Source organism: Microcaecilia unicolor, chromosome 11, assembly GCF_901765095.1.
Source record: "Microcaecilia unicolor chromosome 11, aMicUni1.1, whole genome shotgun sequence".
Taxonomy (NCBI): domain Eukaryota; kingdom Metazoa; phylum Chordata; class Amphibia; order Gymnophiona; family Siphonopidae; genus Microcaecilia; species Microcaecilia unicolor.
The window spans coordinates 89,176,156-89,200,800 of record NC_044041.1 but is presented as its reverse complement, the minus strand read 5'-3'; the positions used below and the strand labels follow the sequence as shown (position 1 = coordinate 89,200,800).

At 45.2% G+C, this 24,645-nt stretch overlaps 1 protein-coding gene across 1 annotated transcript in view; it reads right to left on the bottom strand.

The window, feature by feature from the left end:
• The window catches only part of ELL (elongation factor for RNA polymerase II), a 321,380-nt gene extending 303,622 nt beyond the window's left edge, over positions 1 to 17,758 (bottom strand). The window contains exon 1 of the mRNA XM_030217262.1: positions 17,438 to 17,758. Coding sequence (XP_030073122.1) covers positions 17,438 to 17,572 — 135 coding nt within the window. The 5' untranslated portion in view covers positions 17,573 to 17,758. The remainder of the gene's footprint in view (positions 1 to 17,437) is intronic.
• Positions 17,759 to 24,645: the final 6,887 nt, after the last annotated feature.

Genomic DNA, 24,645 nt, shown 5'->3' with positions numbered 1-24,645 from the left:
CCCTCCCACATTTCTCACACAAGGGCGTAGACACGCCTCCCATCTTAAAAATCTGAGACTTTGTGAGATAGGCCCTATGCAGGATCCGATACTGACATTCTCTTAACCCCGCGTTACCTGTAAGACTAGGTATTCTGGATGTCAAAATATCAAAATCTAAAGAGAGATGGGGCCTCGAGAGATCTCCCGCCCACCGCTGAAGAAGTAGGTCCCGATCTTTTTTACCCCAATACTTCCCCAATGCCTTATGCAAACCTGAGATAGAAAGGCGTTCTCCCATTATGGAGTGGAAAAACTGTCTCAAAAAATGACAATGCCTCGACCCCAATGCCACCCTATCCAATGAATCCACATAGTGCTTTAGCTGATTGTAGGCAAAGATACCCCCCAGGTCAAAACCCAATCCAAGGGCTCCCAGATTCAACATCATACCCTGTAGATCTAACACATGCTCTAACCTGGTGATGCCCTGTCTTGCCCACCTCCGGAAAACCACATTATCCAAACCTGGCTGAAACGATAAATTCCCCCGGATGGGGAGGATATCCGACACCCATCTGTTCAATCCAAACAGCCGCATCATATCTCGCCAAAGCATTCGCAGAGGGGTCAAAAGGATGCTATTACGCAACGAAACCGGAATCAACTTGCCAGGTGCCAGTAGCAGAAAAAAAAATTGACAAGGCGCATAATACTGGTTTTCCAATTGTCTACAAATATAATCATCTCGAGCCAAAAACCAATCTTCAAAGTAACGCAAAAGGCATGCCCAATTATATCGCCTCAAATCAGGTATACCCAATCCCCCCTCCCTCCATGTCCCCTGCAATACATCAAGCGAAAGCTTGGCTTTTTTCCCTCCCCAACAAAAACGTCTAATTGCCCCTCTGAGCCTATGCAAATCACTTTTGCTCAAATAAAAAGGCAACATCTGCAGCAGGTATATCCATCTGGGGAACTCCACCATTCTAAACAACTGGATCCTCCCGCTGAGCGACAACGGCAGAGATCTCCAGGCTCACAACCGCTCCACTGATGCTTGTAACAACCTAGCGACGTTTAATTGATAAAGCTCAGAAACTCGCATGGATAACCTCAAACCTAAATATTGAAAAGATCCCTGAGCCCAACGGAGAGGAAACTCCGCCCCCCACTCCTGTTGTACAGCATCCGCCGAAGCCAGCGCAAAAGACTTAGAATAGTTAAGTCGGAACCCCGCAAAGTCTCCAAATTCACGAAAAAGTTCCAAAAGGGCTGACAAAGAAGCACGTGGCTCAGAGAGATGAACCAGCAAGTCATCTGCAAAGGCCGAAAGTAGGAACTCCGAACCCCCTATCGGCACACCTTTAATCTCAGGATGGGACTGAATTTCCCGAAGAAGAGAATCCAGAGTCAAAACAAATAAAAGAGGGGACAAGGGACACCCCTGCCGCGTCCCTCTATAAATCCGAAAAGATTCGGAGCGCACTCCATTCACCCAAACATAGGCCCGCGGTTCCAGGTACAAGACTCGAACTGCCTCTATGAAAAACGCTCCAAAACCATAATGTCTCAACACAGCAAACATATAGGACCAATTCACCCTGTCAAACGCCTTTTCTGCGTCAAAGCTGACTAAAAGTGAAGAAAGACGTTTCTGGGCCACCACCTCCAGGGATGTCAAAATTGACCTAATATTCTTCACTGCGGACCTTCCTTCCCTTCACAAATCCAGCCTGGGACCCATCAACCAAGGACGGGAGAATCAGTGCTAATCTATTGGCCAAAACTTTCGCATATAACTTCGCATCTACGTTAATAAGCGAAATAGGCCTATATGATGTCGGTTCCACCGCATTCTTCCCCTCTTTGGGAAGCACTACAATCTGGGCCTCCTTAAAGGTGTCGGGGATCATTTGGTTGACCACCATCGAGTTAAACAAGGATATTAGTGGCGATTTGATTCTATCAAAGAATTGTTTGTAGAACTCAACCCTGTAACCATCTGGACCAGGAGTTTTGTGGGAAGCACACTGTTGCAAAGCTAACATCAAATCACCCTCAGTGAATGGTATATCCAGTCTTGCCCGCTGGCAATCAGAAACTTGAGGGAGCTCTAGATTGTCTAAATACATATCACTGTCCTGCAATTCATCTGGATCTGATGCATACAAAGCTTTATAGAACTGCCCGAAAGTATCCGCTATGTCCTCATCTTTCCGCATCATCCGCCCATCCCTTGCCTTCACCTGCAGCACCCCTCTGACCCCCCCCCTTCCTATGAAGCATCCTAGCCAGTAACCTCCCCGCCTTATTACCGTATTGAAATAAGCGATATTTGTAATAACTCTGTGTCTTGACCGCTCTTTGGTGTAATAATTCGTTCAGCTCTTTCTGCGCCTCCAATAATGCTTCCCTGCCCCTGGATGTGGGAGAACGACCATAAACTCTCCGCAACTTCTGTACTAGAGCACTTAGGCACATTATTTCTCCATCTCTCATCTTTCGCCTTCTCGCCTGATATGAGATAATGTCCCCTCGTATTACGGCCTTCGCTGTCTCCCAAAAGAGAGCTGGTTGATCCTCATGTGCTTTATTATGATATACATAATCATCCCATCGGCTTGACAAATAATCATGAAATTTCGAATCCCTCACCAACTCCAATGGATACCGCCACAACCGACTGCCTGGGCCTTTCGCCGTATTAACCAAGAGCAAGCAAACCAAGGCGTGGTCAGATACCGCATACGGACCAATCTCTGCTTTCTGCACCTGTGAGAATAAAGAGCGGGAGACAAACAAGTAGTCAATGCGAGACTGAGAGCCGTGTGCCCTCGAAAGATGAGTAAAATCTTTCTCAGAGGCATGCAACAGCCTCCACACGTCAACCAACTCCAACACTTTACATAAAGATGATAATGTCCTGCTTCCTCCTCCCGAACTCTGGACACCCGGACTGGAACGATCCATTAGGGGATCAAACACCAAATTAAAATCTCCTCCTAACATCAGTTCCCCCCCTGCGAACGGAGACAGTCTCTTAATCAAAGCCTGGAAGAAGCTATCACTGAAAACATTAGGGGCATATATATTACATAATACTAATGAGCGACCCCCAATCTCTACTTCCGCCAAGACCCACCTCCCCTCTGTATCCGCCCTAACTGATTTAAGCTGGAGCAGTATGCCCTTGCGAAAAAGAATCAGGACCCCTGCCTTACGGCCTACCGCTGGAGCTTCCACCAAAGATCCCACCCAACTTTGCTTAAATTTCGCATGTTCTCCTGAAGACAAATGCGTCTCCTGGAGGAGTGCCACATCCGCCCTCTGCCTTTGCAATGCTTGCAGTACCTTAGTACGTTTAATGGGCGAAGTGACCCCCCCTACATTCCACGATAGAATTTTAAGTGAACCCATACACCCAGTACTCTTTGATGTTCCTTATAAAACAGACCCAAATCAAAAATCTCAGAGAGTGCCCCCCAGCCCGTGAACACCCTCCCCACACTCTTCTGGTCCAATCCAACCTCTTCCATGGGAACCCCAGACATCTCCCGAACCCTCTCCCCCCCGCCCTAACCCCTAGCCCCCCAAACCCCAACCCCGTCCCTGATCTACCCTTCATAGTCCTATCAGAGCCAAATCATGCGAGCTCCCTCCCCATCTTATTAAAATAAGTAATGTTCTCACATTCTCCAGCGCATTTTTATTACAACTTTACATATTTCCAACCATTCCCATACAACTGAATCCCCAACACACCCCAACACTAAAAAGAGGGGGAGAGAAAAGGAAAAAGAAGAGAAAAACATCCCATTGTAAAAACTCTCCCCCTGCGCACTACACACATAGCATTACAGGCAGGCCATTCCTACATCATGAACTGCAAAAGAAATACTTAAATGTCCATATTGGGCCATCATGCCTCCACAGCACATCAGCCGCACACCAGGTCCGGTCTCTCTGCTCTTCACTCAATACCCCCGTGTCTGAGGGTTCAGATCTTCAAACCGGGTCTACACCAGACAAATCCTGCTGGACAAACTTCAACGCTTCTTCAGCTTTGGTGAAAAACTGCTGAGATCCCTGATGCCAAATCTTCAGGCGGGCAGGGTATAGCAGAGCAAATTGTATCTTCCTGGAAAATAATAGCTGGCAGACCTCTCGAAATGCTTTACGCTGCAAAGATACCGCGTTGGAATAGTCCTGAAAACAGCGCACCATCACATTCTCATATCTCAGCTGCCCTAGCTTCCGGAGAGCCTGAAATATGTCCTGCTTATGGGCAAAATTCAAAACTTTGAAGATCACCACTCTAGGGCGCGGATCCTCCTTACGCATTGGCCCCAACCTATGGGCACGCTCCACTCGTAGCGGGCCTGCTGCTGATGTCAGTTTAAGGGCCTTGGGAAGCCAGGACTCCAAAAAAGATCTCAATTCGCTGTCCTTGACTGTTTCTGGCAGCCCTACCATTCGAATGTTGCTCCTCCTCGCCCTGTTTTCGAGGTCCTCCAGCTTTGCTTCAAGTCTGTCCACCCTCTGCTGCAAGGCCTTTCCGGAGCTCTGCTGTTGTTGGACCGCATCCTCTACGTCCGATAAACGTTGTTTATACTGGGCAAATTCAGACTGTATACCATCCAGCTTACCGTCGATGCCCTGTAACTGGTCTGCTATCTTTTGTAGCTTTAAATCCACGGATGCCTCAAGCACCAAGGAGACCTCCGCCGCCACCTCCGCAGCCCATGCGGAGCCCACCATCGGAGAAGCCCCACCAGCTGCGTCCGCCATCTTTTGCTCTGGCGCTCGGTTTCGCGCTCCTTCCTTTTTGCCGGATTTTGCTGCCATCCGCTGCTGTAATTCGCGTTCCGCGTTTCCCAAAAGCGTCTGTAACACTTCCCACACTCAGCGATATGATTTGCGTAAGTGGGGTCCCTCCGATTAAAGAATGAGAGACTCAAATAGTTGCAGATAGGGAGGGAGCTCTGCACGACGACGTCCTTCCTCTAGTCGTGCATCACGTGACCCCTGGCACCCTTATTTTAAATTTATACCACTATTACTTTAAGACTGAATGTTGCTATTCATGGGCATATAAAGATGCTTTTACTTTAAGTCTTTAACCTATCAACTGAAAACTTCTCGTCACCACAGGGATAGCGATATAGAGTAATTTCTATATTTATAACAGACAAAATGGGAATTCTGGTTACTAATATGAAAAAAAAAAAGTCTTCCTATTCAATACCCCTTTCCTCTCAACTACACACTTTCACACAGCTAGGATAAAAAGGACTGAGGCCAGGATGCACTAAAGTCATCGTTAAAGCCGTTCCCTACCGAATTCCATAGTAAAATCGGTAGGGAACGGCTATGCATCAAGGAAAGGGAATGCAAACGAGCTACTCGTTGTAGCTCACTTGCATTCTCTATCCCAACGTTAAACAGTCGGCCAATTGGCATGCGCAGAGCAGCAAAGCGTTATGCTGTCTGCTCTGCGCAAGTGTTCGCCAGAGTGTCCTTTATGGACGTTCTCTGTAGGAGGACCGAGGCTCAGGCAACTTTCTGAAGTATATGTCCCATACGAACACCGCAGCCTCTACTGACGCAAATGAATTTTTAAGGACCAAAAACTATTTGGTTTGGGCGAACGGAGATGTGAAGTTACCGCTGACAAGTGGGTCTGAGATGAGGGTGGTTCAAGTACAGAGACACGTGGCAGCACAACCTTCCCCAAGCTCACTCCCCTTTAATTACTATCCCCACCAGGGCAAGCGTCGTTACTCTCCCACTTCCCCAGACACCGAGGCGATGGCGCCAAAGGGGCAGCCTCTATACGCCGACCCATCCTCCAGCAGCAACGAGGCCATTGCCCATTGGTCCGCCAGCCTGCCCTGTATGGTATGCGTGTGTAAGATGCGTAGACCAGGGGAGGAGCCACCCGGGCCGGCGAACTGACGGAAGAAGGCGGGCTAAAGCCAACCTCAGCGACTGCAAGAAAGAAGCTGCGTATCTACAGTATGATTGGTTCTGAGAACAGCATATCATATAGTTATACCAGCCCCCTCCCCTCAGGTTTGGAAAAGTACAATTCGTTCAGGTCTTCTTCTCATCTCTCTTCTTAACAAAGCTTTTCACTGCGTTTATGGACGCTCTTCATATATTATTTTTTTTTTTTTTAAATCACAGGCTCCGATGCTGCAGGCTCTTTTTTTGGAACTCGGAATAATAAAACTTCTTTTTTGGCCATCTTTCACTCAGCTGAGAGACCTGGAAACCTCTGAGCCAATCACAATGCGTTTTAAAAAATGATGCCAAGGTTTGTAAAAATAGAACTATGACTTTCACTAAAATAAAATTGGGGGACTGCAATGTGTTGTGTGATGTATTTGAGCCACAGGAAGAGCAGGTAAGCCATCAAATTTTTTTTTTTTTTACTTTAGCCTAGTAAGAGAACAAGTCACACAGGTAGCCAACAGAAATGGAAAACCTGGTGATGAAAACCAATGGGAAAGAAACCTTGACATCCAAGTTTTATCTATTTTGGCATGCTTTTCATTTTTTGATTTCACTCTGTGTGACTCTTAACACACCTTAGGTTCTGGAGAACGTCAGGAGTGCAGAGTGCAAGGTCGGCAGTGTGAGAAGTAGGGATCCGTTAGCAGCACCTGATGTGAGAACAGTGGAAGAGTGGCATGGGAGAGAAGCCCCACCCCCAATATGACATCTTTTTATTCGCTGTGCTACTTTTTTGTGCATTGATTATTAAACAAAAGTTTTAAACCTTTAACTGCCGTCACTTACTATGTTATGTTATTCTGCCACCTTAAAGAAAGTCTCCGAAATACCATTGGGTGCAAGACCAAAGGGGAATGAACCCCGTTGGTGCCACTTCAGGAGATTTAGAAAGCATCATGAGACTGTTTTGCAAAACATTGAGTCAATTCCTGCTTCCTTGTGACAATTAAAACCCATGCTGGACCTAGAATTACTACTCCAGTTGTTGGACCTATGGATTACTTCATAACTTCTAGTTTTTCATCTTAAACTGGTACTTCCTCAGCCTTCCTCCAGTTTGGGGGATTCTTTTAACCCCACACTGAGAGCTTCTCCTCTCCCTCCTAAATTCAAATATATCTGAGGTTGGGACTCCGGTAGGTGAGGGAACCCAGGGTGCTAGCATCCAAGCTCACTAAAAACAACAAACATTGGTCAACTGGAGTTCATAACAGTGAGGACTTAAAACACAGATTAACATGAAACTATATAGAATCTGAATGAGTGCAGTCTAGAACAGAATAAAATGGGCCTAGGAGAGTGGAGTTGGATTCTAGACCCCAAAATAGATTCTGCAATTCTGTCTGCCCAAAACAACTGTCGGGTATCCTGCTCAAGGCAGTAGTGTGATGTGAATGTGTGGACTAAAGACCACGTCATAGCCTTGCAAATTTCTTCAATGAAGGCTGACCTCAAGTGGGCTACAGACGCAGCCATGGCTCTGACATTATGAGATGTGACATGACCCTCCAAGGCCAGCACAGCCAGGGAATAAGTGAAGGAAATACAAGCTGCCAGCCAAACTGAAATGGTCTGTTTTCCCGATGGCGACCCCCACCCTGGTGGGAACAAAAGAAACAAAAGGCTTGGTGGACTGTGTGTGGGGCCTTGACCACTCCATGTAGTAGGCCAATACTCTTGCAATCTAAGGTATGCAAGCTGCTTCTGCCAGGAAGGGCATGAGGTCGGGGGGGAAAAATGTAGGAAAGACTATCGACTGGTTCAGATGGAACTCGAACACCACTTTTGAAAGGAACTAGGGTGAACGTGGAGGACTACTCTGCTGTGATGAAACTTAGTATAAGGTGCATCCACTATTAAGGCCTGAAGATCACAGACCCTACGAGCTGACGTAACAGCCACCAAGAAAATGACCTTCCAGGTCAAGCACTTCAGATGGCAGGAATTCAGTGGCTCGAAAGGAGCTTTCATCAGCTGAGTGAGAAAGATGTTGAGATCCCATGACACTGGTGGAGGTTTGACAGGGGGCTTTGACAAAAGCAAACCTCTCATGAAGCGAACAACTAAAGGCTGTCCAGAGATAGGCTTACCTTCTACACATTGATAAAGCACTATTGCACTAAGGTGAACCTTTACGGAGTTGGTCTTCAGACCAAACTCTGATAAGTGTAGAAGGTATTCAAATAGGGTCTGTGTAGGACAAGAAAGAGGACAGAAAACCTCCTCCATTTAAAAGAGTAGCACCTCTTAGTGGAATCTTTCCAGGAAGACAGCAAGACCTGGGCGACACCCTCCAAGAGACCCAAGGAAGCAAATTCTAGGCTCTACACATCCAAGCTGAGAGAACCAGAGACTGGTATGTAGAAGTGACCCCGCATTATGCGTGATAAGGGTCGGAAAACACTCCAATTTCCACGGTTCTTCGGAAGATAATTCCAGAAGAGGGAACCAAATCTGCAGCGGCCTGTACAGCAAGATCAGAATCATGATTTCACGGTCTTGCCCGACTTTCAAAGTTTTCCCCACTAAAGGTATGGGAGGATACATATACAGAAGACCTGTCCCCCAACTGAGGAGAAAGGCATCAGATGCTAGCCTGTCATGGGCCAGAAGCCTGAAAAGAACTGAGTGACCTTGTGGTTGCTCTGAGTGTCAAAAAGATCCACTAAGTGGGTGCCCACGCTTGGAAGTATCTCACGGTCTAAGACCTATTGAGAGACCACTCGTGAGGTTGCATTATCCTGCTCAGTCCACTGCCAGATAAGTGGCTTAAAGGAACATGCCATGCTGGCAAGCCAATGCCACATCTGGATGGCCTCCTGACACAGAGTGCATGATCTGTGCCCCCCCTGCATTTTGGTGTAATACATTGCAACCTACTACTACTTAACATTTCTAGAGCGCTACTAGGGTTACGCAGCGCTGTACAAATTAATAACTAAGGACGATCCCTGCTCAGAAGAGCTTACAATCTAAAGGACGAAATGTCAAGTTGGGGTAGTCTAGATTTCCTGAGTAGAGGTGTTGTGATTAGGTGCCGAACCTGGCTATTTGTTTGGATATGAACAATTTTGCGAGACAGCCAATCTCTGAAAGCCTTTAGAGACTTCCCAGATTGCCCAGAGCTCCAGGAAATTGATCTGAAGAGTCAATTTATGGGAGGACCAAGCTCCTCAGAGTGTCGATTCCTGGGAGAACCAAGCTCCTCAAGTGAGAAGCCTATCTACATGAGCTCCCCATCCCAGGAGAGAGGCATCCATCGTCAGCAATTTTTGTGGCCAAGGAATTTGTAATGAAAGTCCCAGAGTCAAATTGGATCGAATGGTCCACCACTGAAGGGAGCGTACAAGCTCCAGGAACACTTGAATAACATCTTCTAGACTCCCCGTATCTTGCTACCACTGAGAAGTTAGGGTCCATTGAGCTGGTCTCACATGAAGTCGTGTCATGGGTGTAATGTACACAGTGGAAGCCATGTGACTCAACAATCTTGACATCTGCCAAGCTGCAACAAGCTGACATTGTCCGCTCTCATGTCCGGGAGGCAGGCTCAAACCATTAAGTATTGAGCAGGGCTCCAATTAACTCCAATCACTGGCAGGGTGCAGATGATACTTGGGGTACTTTAAAATGAACCCTAGTAGCTCGAGCACCCGAATAGTCATTTGCATGGACTCCTGAGCTCCATCTGGATAGGTGCTCTTCACTAGCTAATCATCGAGATACGGGAACACATGGACTCCCAGTCTGTGTAGGGATGCTGCAACTACCGTTGAACATTCGGTGAAGACCCTGGGAGCTGACACAAGGCCAAAAGTCAAAAGGCAACACGCGGTACTGAAAATGATGTGTTCCCAGCCTAAACCAAAGACACATCCCGATACTTCCAGCCCACCAGAAGTAAGTCCGGAGAGCATAGCCAATCGTATTTCTGAATCATTGGGAGAAGGGTGTCCAGGGAAAGCATCCTGAACTTTTCTCAGACTAGGAATTTGTTCAGGGCCCTTAGGTCTAGGATGGGACGCATCTCCCCCATTTTCTTCTACACAAGTACCTGGAATAGAATTCCTGCCCTTCTTCCCCTGGTGGAATGGGTTTAAGAGCATGAACCTTCAGAAGGGCGGAGATTTCCTCTGCAAGGAACCTGCCTAGGCTGAAAGCTGAATGAATGAGCTCTTGGTGGAAAATTTGGAGGTTTAAGGTGCGAACTGAGGGCGTATCTGAGATGGACTATTTGAAGAACCCACCAGTCAGAGGTTTTAAAAGGACACCTTTAGTGAAAAAATTTTAAACCTCCACCCAATCAGCAAGTTGTCCTGGACGGACACTTTTACTGTGGCTATTCTCTGTTGGACCAAGTCAAAAGCTCACCCCTTGCTTTGCTAAGGGAGCAGCAGGGGCCTTAAGTGCACACTGTTGACGGGAACAAACGGTGGGATTGAGCCCGAGTAGGCTGGTGAGCCGAAGAATTGTACCTACGCCTAGGACAGTAGTAGGAACTCCCCCTTGGTTTGCCAATGTCCTCCTACCTGGAGGTTGATGCAGAAGGCGCCCGGCGGGAGAGAGAAGAGATGGTATCAGAATGTTTTTTTTTTATTTGGTCAATGACCTCTTCAGCCTTCTCTCTAAAAAGGTTATTCCCCTGGCAAGGGGCATCCACTAACCGCTGCTGAACAGAATGTTCCAAGTCAGAAACACGCAGCCATGAGAATCTGCACATTGCTATACTTTGAGCAGAGATCCTAGATGCCACATCAAAAGTGTCATAAGTGCCCCTGGCCAAGAACTTTCAACACATCTTCTGCTGCTTGACCAACTGGTGCAAAGGTTTGTCCGGCCGAAGTCAGAGCCTAAAAGCAGCCCGATGACAACGGAAAAACAATAAAAGTTAAAACTGGGCAAAAGAACTCCAAGGAAGATAAAGGAAAGTAAAAAAGGTTTCAACAAGAGGAGCTCAATTATAAAGATTAAAAAAAAAAAAAAAAAAACAACCAGAAGGAACAAAAAAATAGCTCTCTAGATCGAGCGAATGAGGAGAGGGTGATAAGAAAATCACCTTCTCCTCATGCTGAAAAAGAACAGAGACCGCATTCGTGCGACAGGCAGGAAGCCACTCAAGTGCGTGGTGCAGCGCAGCTCACTCGCCACAAAACTCATTTAGCTTTGGTTAATACCGGACCATGAGGATCGGTGTCACACACTTGTGAGAATATAGAAGCCTGCTTGTCCTCAGAAAAAGTCTTTCAGCTTAAAAGGGTACTTGAGGAAACATATCAATGAAAGATATTTGGATGCTAATGAACAAGGCTAGCTTGATTGAGTCAATACACCTTGAAGAAGACTGCCTTTTCTCAAGAAAACTATAAAACTTCAAGATTATGATTTAAGAATGTAAGAAATAGAGGGAGCAATAGGCAGATTCAGTTTCAGGTTTCAAATACGCAAGCAATTACGGCCACATGGATTAAAGATACACCCCCAAATTCTAGAAGTGGCCCTCAAAATTGTGCACGCCAACTTGAGTTAAGCCAATTAGCACCAATTGGGAACTATTATTGGCATTAATTGGCAATTTGGATTTACATGTACATATTGCTAGTCACTATTCTTTAAAGATGAACAAATTATTTTTTTTTTAGAGTGCAACTGAAAAGTGAAGCCATGGGTGGGGCATGGGCAGGTCAGGGGCAGTCACTACAGATGCATGCAGTATTATTCAATTTCAGGGATCCCCATCTAATTTAAGCACAAGGATTTACACCAGGTTTCAGCTGGTGTAAATCTCTGCGCCTAAAAGTTGGGCACGGATCCTGACACTATGAACTATTCTATAAACAGCACCCAACTGCATTTTTCTTTTAGCGCCCAAATCTGGGTGCCATTTACTAAATCTAATAGACTGTTAAGAATGCTTTATATATAAGGATGTTAAATTTTCTAGCACATTTACTCTCATCTATGTGTTTGTTATGGATTTACTTTTACTTTAACAGAATTCTGCAACTACCTAATTTTGTCTATTTTTATATGAAGTTGTTTTAGATTTCCTCTCCTAACAGTGACTGGGTGGATGTTGCCCAGGGTCTGTTAGATAATCTTATGAATTCTTTAGCATCTTCACAGGATCTCTTTCAGGGCAAGTTTGGTGGCCACTTTTGGAATGGAGATCGAGAAAAAGGAAGTACTCAAGATGGGTAATTATTTTCCTTGATGTAGCAGGAGTTACCACCCAACTTATACTACAGAAACTGTACCCTTCTAAATATCATGTGCAAGGTATTGGAAGAACCTTTTTTCTTTGTTTTCCAAATTATTTTTTATACTGACCCAGTTTTTTTGTCCAATTAAAAAAAAAAAACAGACTTACTCCTTGTTCAGATTTTAATTTTTTTCTTATTTGAAGATATATGTCCCTTTCCTCTTCATTTGTTATAGCTTTTTTTATTTCTTCACACTTGCTATACCACCTTCACTAACTGCCAGTTCAAGGCGGTTTAACCTACTCAAGATTATGATCTTCCAGATACTAAATTTAGAATGTCTGCCATTTCCTCCTAATAAGGTGTATGATTTTGATTGTGAATTGTATATTTGATTATACTTATTTTGATATATTTCCCTTAAATTAGAAAATACATAAAAACAAATCCTTGCTCAAACAACATACACGCTCCGTTTACATTCTCTTTTCCTTTAAATAATTGTTTGTCTGTATGATTTGTGCTCTTTCCTGTCATATTAGCTGGAGTTCCTTTCCAAACTGTGCTTTTAGCCAACAGTTCTGCAAGTCAGTTTGAGCGATACAGCCATTTGTAATAAACTATAAAGCCTGACAAGTTTAAGGTTCTAGCATGCTCCTCATAGCCCTTGAGGATTATACACGATACAACACCAAAAATAAAATTGCAACAAAGTAGACTCAGCAGCTCAAAGGAAGTGATTTAACAGGTTAAAACAATCATGTTTGAAATTTGCCTGTCTTCAGCTGCAGCCCAGCTACAAACAGCTTAGTAAGTGTCATCTACCATTCACATATATGAATACATCTAGTTAATTTACTTTAATATTGACTAAAATCATAAGCAGCCCACAAATAATAAAATTGAACAGGGTTCAATACAGGGATCTAGTATAATCTAGATTTAGCTCACACCTTTACAGCAGTAACTCAAGGCGAGTTACATTCAGGTACACTAGGGGGCTCATTTTCAAAGCACTTTGACTTACAAAGTTCCATAGGTTACTATCTAGCTTTTAAGTCTAAGTGCTTTGAAAATATGCCTCTAAGTATTTCCCCATCCTCAGAGGGCTTACAATCAAAGTTTGTATCTGAGGCCATACATGGTTAAGTGACTTGCCAAGATCACAAGGAGCAATAGAGGGATCTGATCCTGGTTGTCAGGCAGCTGCTCTCACCTCTATGTTATATATTTATCTATGGTTCATTTATAACCCACATTTTCCCACAAATGCAGACACAATGTGGCTTACATGAATTACAAAAGTAGAGAAGTTCAACACATGAATTTTACAGCAGAATAAGGAGAGAACACTAACAACAATTAGGGTGACTAAACAGCAGGATTACTAATGGAGTAAGTTTTTTCAAAAAGGAACGTTTTCAACATCTTCTTGAAAAGGTGATCAGATTGAGATTTTGGGTTCAGAGGTAAAGCATTCCAAGTCTTCGGGCTGGAGTAGTGAAAAGTAGAGGCAAAAAGAAGCTTGTATTTGACACCCCGGCAAGACGGATAATGAAGTTGGAGATAGGTGCGGGCTGTGTTGATGGCATTTCTAGGTGAGAGGTCTATTAAAGGAATCATGTATTCCAGAGCTAGACCGTAAATAATATACGATGATAATGTCACTCAAAAAAAAAAAAAAAAAGGAATTTTGGTTATTGGGCAACAGCTAAGAAAATGCTATACCAGAGGGAGTCACTACACCCAAACTCACAAGAGCTACTGTCACAACTGGATAAAAAGTTTATACCTCTGTTATTCATGTTTTTTTTTTTTTTTTTTTTTAACAGCAATGACAACATTTTACCCTATTTCAGTGGTTCCCAAACCTGGTCCTGGAAGCACTCCAGCCAGTCATGTTTTCAGGATACTCACAATGCATAGTCATGACATATTAGCATTCACTGCCTCCTCTGCATGCAAATCTCTCTCATGACTATTCATTGTGGATATACTGAAAACTTAACTGGCTAGGGTGCCTCCAGGACCAGGTTTGGGAACCACCATCCTATTTAATATTTCTAGTAACTTGGTAATTATCTTTATTTGCAAGCCATTAGGCCAATGAGCCCACTAAGATTTAAAATCACTTTTTTCAAGATCTTGAGGCAGCCTGATCTGTCCTAGTTGAAAAGTCACCAATATGTCAGGTACCTACTCGAGATTTATGGTTCCCTCTTATGCTCTGTGGTTAGAGTTCTTTCCAGATTAACACCAAAATTATAGAATGCCTTGTATATATATATATATGAATATTCAATTGATTTTTTTTTTCTCAGGAAAATGATCACAGCTTAGCTTTTAACGACCATTTTTTATGCTGTCCTATTTGATATTACTGTACATTTTAAAAGGTATTTTTATGGTCTGTATATATAATTTGATATGTTATTTGAAATTACAATGATGCATTCAATATATTTTGATAGTTACCCTACATAACTTGTAACCAAATGCAATAGTGAGCTACTATTACTACTATTTAACATTTCTATAGCACTACAAGGCATACGCAGCGCTGTACACCATACACAAAAAAGACAGTCCCTGTTCAAAGAGCTTACAATCTAGACAGAATTCAGTAACATCCAAAACTTATTGTTTATGTTTTAAGCATCTTTATTAGAGAGGTGTGGTAGCCATGTTAGTCCACTTTTAAAAGTAATCAATAGAAACAAAATAAAACATGGAAAAGAAAATAAGACGATAATTCATTGGACACAACTCAACACACCTCCTGACCAGCCCTCGAAGGCTGCCCTTCTTCGTCTGGGTTTTCTAGCCCATTACAAAGATAAAAGTGTATTGCTAGGTTGTTTACCAGTAATGGGATTCTTCATGGACAGTGGGATAAGCCAACCATGCACAGGTGACCTACCTGATAGCACCAAGTCAGATGAGCTCACTAATCTGTGGCTACCTCACCTAGGTCCCTGTTTTCTAAGCCACGTTATAGGTGTGTTAGCATCTGTAACGTACGTTAACCATGTATGCACCTACAATATCCCTATAGACGCCTACACAGTTAGTGAACGTGCTAATTGTAGGCATGATAAAAACGCTAACGTGTCTTACTAAACAGGGCCCCTAGTTTGTCCATCAAGAAGAATCAGAATTACAAAAGATAAAATAAATAGGTAAGCTAATGCGTTAAAAAGGTATCAGCCAGGGAACTGAATCTAGTCATTGACTGGTAAAATAACAGCTTTCTATCTGCCAACCTCTGTTAATGGCCACTAGCCTTTTTCAGCTCACTTCATTTGTTCACTGAAGCATAGCCACTAAGGAAGAATTTCAAAATCACATTCACAAACATTAGGTATTAAAAAAAAAAAAAAAAACTCTTCACTCACATGAAGTTGACCCAGCTATCACGTAAGATCAATATCCCACATTAAAAACTGTACCATGGCAACATGGAGGAGTGGCCTAGTGGTTAGAGAAGCAGTCTTGCAATCCAGAGGTAGCCAGTTCAAAGCCTGCTGTTGCTCCTTGTGATCTTGGGCAAGTCACTTAACCCTCCATTGCCTCAGGTACAAACTTAGATTGCGAGCCCTCCTGGGACAGAGAAATATCCAGTGTACCTGAATGTAACTCACATTGAGCTACTACTGAAAAAGGTGTGAGCAAAATCTAAATAAATAAACATATGAAATAGTTTATGGCCTTTTATAACCCAAGTAAAAAAGACAAGGAAAGCAAAGGTCTCCCAATTGTTGCACATAATACACTAATATAAATTTTTAGTATCCATCATTTACCTTAACATGCTAATTGATACCATACCTTATTTGTCTTCCCAGGAAAAACAGATTAAGGGAGGCTGTGGAAATGGCCATGTTCCTGCTTAGTCACCAGCACATTTTCAAGCAATAGAAAAGCTTTTCAAATCCTTCAAATGTCTACTTTTTTCTTTTTTCAAAATGAGAACTGCTAAAAACTGCTATAGTAAATTTAATTGAACAAAAACTAATCAAAGCTTCCCTAAATATCTTAGCGACCAAGACTTCACTACTGAAAAAGAGAATAAGCAGAAGTGCTCTTGCTAGTCAATGCTCATGTTTGAGGTCCAAAATAGATTGCTACACATATTATGAATGTGGCCTTTCAAGAAAGGCCTGAATGGATGGGTCTGTTCCTTACATCAGGTCAACAATTCAGCTCTGCTCCCCTCCACTCGTCAAAAACAAACTTGGAGCTAGAAAAGTAACCATACCCTCAAAGCCTAAATTAGATCGGAAACAAAAATACATATCCACTGCAGAGCGAGAAACACTAGAATATGCAAAAACACCCCCCCCCCCCCCCATTAAAAAACAAAACAAGTGTAATATATATATATATATATATATATATATATATACACACACACTATAATACATCCCTCCAAACCACCTAGGTCTCCAGCACAGTTACAGCTGTAACAACTTAAAAATGACTCTATGTCAAATCCGAGCTCAAGGTGAGTTACCAATTAGCTACTGTAGAAGCTTATAATTAAGTTTTACACTAAAGACAAAAAAAAAACTCCCACTGCTCAGGATCACTGGTGGTATCAGTAGAAAAGTTCTCTATCTACTAAGATGCTTCGTACACCCCTCCCCCCCTCCTGCCTGTTTGCTGTGTTCTTCCGACCTTTTCCTCCCCAAAGCCCTCCTGCATCAGGAGCCCACACCAGTGGTTCGGGGGGGGGGGGGGGGGGGGGGAAGCAGGCGATCTCTAGCACCACCTCCAGCAGGATTCTGGGAGCCAGCACTGAGATCTTTTATAGAAACGAGCAAATTTCCCCCTCCCAGTCCCAGGACAGTACAGCAAATATCACTAAGCGTCCATCACGTCCTCTGCCCCGGTGTTGGGGGGGGGGGAGGATGGGGACTCTCCTTGGAAAGAGGCCCCAGACAAACTTCAGGGATGCTCGGAAAGGATCAGTGTCCCCTTCCACCACCACCTTCTAAAGAGAAAGCTATAAAGCCTGGAGAAACAGTTTCCCTAGATCCTGAGCAGACCACCCCTTCTTTTTATCTCCCTCGGAGAAAACCCTTGCTAGCTAGGAGCCAAGAGTACTCCACACATCATACCCATGGAGGGTGTCGAAATAGCAACAGCAGAATCAAACATCCACCCCAGCCAGCATGCCCCTCCCCCTCGTCTCGCTCTCGGAACTAAGGAGTCTGTGGTAACAGGTTTCTCCCCCTCACCTTGCAGCTCTGGTAGCTTTCGAAGGCCTTCAGGGCACTATCAGTCAGTTTGACGTGAAAGACGGAGATCTTGCTGCCGTCGCTCACCCTACCGCAGGAGAGCCCGTAGCTCCGCTCCTCCTTCAGCGTCGCCATCTTGCGACCATTTCTCCCAGTCCCCCTCAGCGACTAACTGGGACGCGGCGCGCGAGCTCAGCAGAGTAGATGAGGGGAAAAGGAGCGTACAAACCAAAGGACACCAACCACCGTCACCAGCAATACCAGAAACAGAGCCACACCACCACACGCGCGGCGTCAGCAGCACGCGTCACCTCCCCTCTCCTTTCGCTCCACCCCCCTACTTTATTATTCATGAAGCGCCGTGACGCACTGCGTACTGGAGGGAGTTAATAGAAAGGCAGGGAGAACATCCTCGGGGAGAAGTGACCCGAGCTGCGGAGACGCTCGTACTTTCGCGGACACTGCAGAATTCTCCGCCCCCCTCCACTACGAGGAGGCCGTCATTGGCTGAAAGCTCTGGCGACTCCTCGCCGTCGTTCAGGAAAGCGTAGGCGAGGTTATGTAAATAAAAACAAGAGGCGTAACATGTTGTAAGAAAGTTAACGGTTTTAATTATTTATTTATTATTGCCCCATCCTTGACCACCTTTAAATCTAGATTGAAAGCCCACCTCTTTAACATTGCTTTTTGACTCGTAGCCACCTGTAACCTCTCATTTCTACCTACCCTCCTCTCCTCGTTCCTCTACACATTAATTGATTTGTTTGCTTTATTTTTGTCTATTAGATTGTAAGCTCTTTGAGCAGGGACTGTCTTTCTTCAATGTTTGTGCAGCGCTGCATATGCTTTGTAGCGCTAAATAGTAGTAGTAGTATTCATAGGCGCCAACTTTTCAAAATTATTGGGGGTGCTAAGCCCAATGGAAATAATCCCTCTGTGGACACACACAAGGAATTTTTTCCAATATTGGGGGTGCTCAAGCACCCACAGCACGCACAGAGTCGGCTCCAATGGTAGTATTTATTTAGATTTTGTTCACACCTTTTTCAGTAGTAGCTCAAATTGAGTTACATTCAGGTACACTGGATATTTCTCTGTCCCAGGAGGGCTCACAATCTAAGTTTGTACTTGTAGAGGGTTAAGTGACTTGCCCAAGATCACAAGGAGCAGCAGAGGCAGCTGTGGGTCAGGACCATGTCTTTTGATAGTACCATAGACACTAGGTTCTCCTCCTGTGTGGGCTTCCATACTCTGTAAACTATGCTGACTGCTGCTATAGCTAAGGCTGTCATGCACTGGGTGGTTACTGTTGCTTATTCTGTTTAATATTTACCCCAAGCTACTAGCTGAATTGATTTGCAGCTACTCATATCCATTGAACCACTGATACTCCCAGCCTTGAGTAAATACAATGACTACTTGTTTAACAGCAGTTCAAGAATGGGCTTAAAACAACAAACTTTGGTCGAACTCAAGTAAATCTGAGTTCTTGTGAGTCCTTAACAGAAGTGGGCACATACATCAAACTCTCTTATAGGAGATATAACCTGCCCCTTAAATCACAGGAACCTTGTGATACAGCTAGACTGAACACTAGTATGCTGATCACCCAAATCAGGAGCTGCTTTTATGATTTCTTTTAAAGTTTCTTAACCCACCCAGAAATATGCTATAAGTAACCTTTTTCAATTACTTTCCAGTCTATGGCAGCACATGTTTGAAACTTCTTCCAGCTGAGATTTATATAATTTTTGACTATCTGGCTTTTAGAAAAAAAGTTAAAAGGGTACTTTTTAGATAAATAGCTTCTATCTGCTAATAATTTATTTTACATGCTTATGTGTAGTTGATATGAATTCTTTTAGAAACTAATTATTGAATTCTTCAGGTTTGTCTGAACTCTTAATTATGTGTAATCCACAGTGAACTTCAAGGTTGTAGTGGAATATAAGAATTTATTGGTATCTGCAACAACTATGCAGCCTCTCTCCATACACTGAGAAAGCAAGTCTTTTCACAATGGTTTACCAAGACAGGGTTACTGTAATGCACCTTTTTATTAGTCTGACTGCAGAGGCTTCACACCAGCTTCATTTGATTCAGAATGCTGCAGCAAGATAGAAGGGTGTAAGTGGCATAATCACATCATTTCTATAGGGGTATGTACATTTAAAACTTTGTGTCTGATCTTTAAGGCCCTTAAAGGAAATGGCCTAGAGTATTTCAAGACCCCCTGATGCAGGTATTTCTGCCGAAACACAGACCGTATCAGGTCTGTTGAATAAACCTTGAGTTGATGCCCCCTTTCTTGAAGGCTCCTTGTGCTTTTGTTTCTTTGCTCCTGTGTGAGTGTACTATGGTTTCCCTCTCTGGTGTCTCCAGAGTATTTGAAGAACAGAATCTCCCTCTAGGCATCTCCAAGGTTGTTAAGGTCCTCCCAAGAAGTAACCACACCCCTCTCCAAAGGACATCATTTGATGTGACACCCGTCAAGGAGCCTTCTCCAGAGTAGCCCCCACACTTTGGAATGCACTCCCTGAAAGGTCTGCTCCAGGAAGCAGATGAAAGCTTGGCTCCAATCCTAAACCTTTAATGGACAAGCAGCTACAGTTTGCTGCAGCTGAAAAGATTCTGCATGATCCTCTGGCTGCTAAGCTATCAGATTTCTAGGTTGCTTACAATTCACTGGTGTGCAAAAGCTGCTGTTACTCTCAGGCATTTTCATAAATATTATTATATGTAACATTTTAGATTGAGATAGACACGGGGGAAGCAACTGCTTGCCCTGGGGACTGGTAGCATGAAATTTTGCTACTGTTTGGGATCCTGCCAGGTACTTCTGATCTGGCTTGGCCACTGTTGGAAACATGATACTGAGCTTGATGGACCATTGGTATGACCTAGTATGGCTAGTCTTATGTTCTTATACAGCAGGGACTGGGACTTGCTTTCTCTTCGTGCTCCTTCCCCCTTCTAATTTAATATTAGCCTCAGGCTCAACCCAAATGTGTTATGGCATGCGTGACACTTAATTTAAACCAATATTTTCAATCTCTCCCTAGTTCACATTTTGCTTCAGATTCTAGTATATTATAATGCCCATGAACCTCTAATGTTTAAGTACAGTCCACAGAGAATGCTTAAAGATCCCCAGCACACCAAAAAACATGTTGGAGAAATTTGTTGTCAGACTTTTTAGGCAGGGTCTAGTTTGTCAAAAAGTTCAATGTGAGAGTCAAGACCATCACTGAACAAAGTGCAGACATCCTGTCGACCTTATCCCCTTCAATTTGGCTCTCCCACTGCCCCCTCCAGTTTTTAATTTCCCCCTATACTTCCTCTGGAGGCTTGTTTGTGGTGCCACCTTTTGAATAGCTATTTTGCTTTCTTTCAGCACTACATAAGTCTGCAGTTATTAGTCTGAACTGCATGGTATGTCCTGAGAATAGAGTGAGATTTGGGCGGCACATATATCAGACTCTCCAAGAGCTGCCTGCCATCAGCCAGTCTGGGAAAAGGTGAGAGGAGATTGTGCAGTAGTGTACCAAGGCCTGAAGTGCACTGCAGTACCCACTAAAACTGCTCCAGGGACCTGCATACTGCTGTCATGGAGCTGAGTATGATATTTGAGGCTGGAAAAAAATATTTAAATTTTTTTTTCTTTAGGGTGGGAGGGTTTTAGTGACCACTGGGGGAGTAAGGGGAGGTCATCCCCGATTCCCTCCGGTGGTCACCTGGTCATTTAGGGCACATTTTTGTGACTTGGTCATAACAAAAAAAAAAAATAAAAGGACCAAGTAAAGTTGGCCAAGTGTTTGTCAGGGACGCCCTTCTTTTTTCCATTATCGGCCGAGGACGCCCAGGGCCGTGCTAACCCACTCAGCAGGGTAAGCATGGCAGGGGGGCGCTTGCCTTTCAGGGGCGCCGCTGCCGGCCGAGTCAATTAAAAAATATAAATTTAAACCTCACCTCTCTCGCGTAGTCGCATTGGCGCCTATATGCGCATGCGCCGCTGCTGGCTCTGGTTGCTGCCTTCCCGTGCGCAGCGCAGTTCAACTCTGGAGGACTTTGGGGGGGGGGCATAGGCGCCCCGTATAAGAGGCTTGGGAAGGCTAGCCCGCCACTGCCCCGCCCCCCCGCCGCCCTCCGTACCTTTAAATAATATATTTTTGCTGAAGTCGCGGGCAGCACCGGCATTGAAGGCATCAGCAGGCTCATCGCGCTTCCAGCAGCCTTCCCTCGCAAGTCGGATGATGGCTCCACCCTCTTCTGACGTATTTCCTGTTTCTATGAGGGCGGAGCCATCATCCGACTTGCGAGGGAAGGCTGCTGGAAGCGCGATGAGCCTGCTGATGTCTTCAATGCCGGTGCTGCCCGTGACTCCAGCAAAAATATAATATTTAAAGGTACGGCGGCGGCGGCAGAAAGGAAATGAGGGCAGACGGGAGAGGAGAGGAGGGTTGCTGCACATGGTGGAAGAAGAGGAGAGAGCAGGGGAAAGGAGGGTTGCTGGACATGGGTAGATGGAGGGAAGGGGAGAGGAGGGTTGCAGCACATGGTGGATGAAGGGGAAAGGAGAGGGCAGGGGAGAGGAGGGTTGCTGGACATGGGTGGATGGAGGGAAGGGGAGAGGAGGGTTGCTGCACATGGTGGATGAAGGGGAGAGGAGAGGGCAGGGGAAAGGAGGGTTGCTGGACATGGGTAGATGGAGGGAAGGGGAGAGGAGGGTTGCAGCACATGGTGGATGAAGGGGAAAGGAGAGGGCAGGGGAGAGGAGGGTTGCTGGACATGGGTGGATGGAGGGAAGGGGAGAGGAGGGTTGCTGCACATGGTGGATGAAGGGGAAAGGAGAGGGCAGGGGAGAGGAGGGTTGCTGGACATGGGTGGATGGAGGGGAGGGGAGGGGAGAGGAGGGTTGCTGCACATGGTGGATGAAGGGGAAAGGATAGGGCAGGGGAGAGGAGGGTTGCTGGACATGGGTGGATGGAGGGAAGGGGAGAGGAGGGTTGCAGCACATGGTGGATGAAGGGGAAAGGAGAGGGCAGGGGAGAGGAGGGTTGCTGGACATGGGTAGATGGAGGGAAGGGGAGAGGAGGGTTGCTGCACATGGTGGATGAAGGGGAAAGGAGAGGGCAGGGGAGAGGAGGGTTGCTGGACATGGGTAGATGGAGGGAAGGGGAGAGGAGGGTTGCAGCACATGGTGGATGAAGGGGAAAGGAGAGGGCAGGGGAGAGGAGGGTTGCTGGACATGGGTGGATGGAGGGAAGGGGAGAGGAGGGTTGCTGCACATGGTGGATGAAGGGGAAAGGAGAGGGCAGGGGAGAGGAGGGTTGCTGGACATGGGTGGATGGAGGGAAGGGGAGAGGAGGGTTGCTGCACATGGTGGATGAAGGGGAAAGGAGAGGGCAGGGGAGAGGAGGGTTGCTGGACATGGGTAGATGGAGGGAAGGGGAGAGGAGGGTTGCTGCACATGGTGGAAGAAGGGGAGAGGAGAGGACAGGGGAGAGGAGGGTTGCTGCACATGGGAGAGGAGGGTTGCTGCACATGGTGGATGAAGAGGAGAGGGCAGGGGAGAGGAGGGTTGCTGGACATAGGGTTGCTGCACATGGTGGATGAAGGGGAGAGGAGAGGGCAGGGGAGAAGAGAGTTGCTGGACATGGGTGGATGGAGGGGAGGGTGGAGTGAGGAAGGAGATGAGATGATGGAAAAGGAAGAGAGTAGAAAAACTGCACATGGATGAAGAAAATAGGCAAAAGCTGGATCCACTGGACAGTCAAGTTTGCGGAGGACCCAGCTTTTACTTACGGATGTAGGACAAGAAATGAAGAAGAAAGGCGGAAAGTAAACAAATAAATGGAAAGGAAGCCCTGGAAACGGAGTTAAGAGGACATATAGCAGCAGAATCGGATACTGGGCCAGCACAATCAGAAAAACAAAGTCACCAGACAACAAAGGTAGAAAAGATCATTTTATTTTCATTATAGTGTTTGGAATATGTCTACTTTGAGAATTAGGTGTTCAACATTAAAAGTTCATTTACTTATTTATGACATTTTATCCCACATTAAACATGAATTAAGATGTTTTGTGGCTCTACATGAGAATTGTGATATTATGATCCCTTGTTTCAATATTGTTGACGGTCTGCATTTTCCGTATGGGTGGTATATTGGTGTATTAGTTTCTGCCCAGTGTAATATTTATGGTTCAGTAAGGTTCAGAGTGTGTTTTTGCACAAAGTTGTGCATAGTGTTTTGCAGTTGAGCGATTGTGGTTAGTATATGCTTTGAGCAACCACTTTATTCTTTGACATATGATACATAACTAATATCTAAATTTAATAAAAGGTATTAATTGTGACATTTATTTATTTTTTTCTGTGTGCGATCAGACAATTATGGATTTAAGCTCCACCCCGGCCCCACCCCTAACCCCGCCCCTTTAGCCTCCCCAAAGAGTTGGGCCACCGACCGCCTATGGGGGGGGGGGGGTGTTGCCGAGCCGAGTGCCAATGCCACGTTAGTGCTGCCCTACAGGAGAGAGGATAGGCGAGCCGGCACCGCGCTGCTTGGATCCGCTGCTGTTCTGTGGCAGTGGCGTGAACTGGACATCATTGGTAAGGTTTTGCCTGCCCTTGTTGTTGTACTTTTCATTATAATGGCTGCTGGCTGGCTGGCGTGGCGTGGTGGGCCTACTTTAAGTACATTTGAGGCTGCAGGTTGGGTGGGGGAACTGGAACCACCAGGCCAGCTGGGGAAGAAGAAAAGAAAGACAAGGCAGGCAAGGAAATTTCTGTTGGGGGGGGGGGGGGAGAACAAGCTAGAATCAGGGAGGAATGAAGGAGGGGAGAGTAAGGGCAGGAAAGGAAAATAAGAACTGATGGAACAGAAAGGCAAAGAGGAAGATTGGAAAAACAAGGAGGAAATTTCTGTGTGTGGGGGGGGGGGGGGGGGGGGGGGGGGAGGAGGGGAGACCAAGGCAGGAGGAAAGGAACAAGGAAGATAAGCTGATGAGTAATAAAATGGATTGTAAATGATAAGCAGTAGTCATCTGCTATAGAGAGATTCTATTCGACATGAGGTTTGAAGTGGTAGTACTTAAATATAGGTAGCAAGGAGGGTAATCAATCATGTGATAGGCTTTCGGTTCTGTATAGTACTACTACTATTTAACATTTCTAAAGCGCTACTATGGTTATGCAGCGCTGT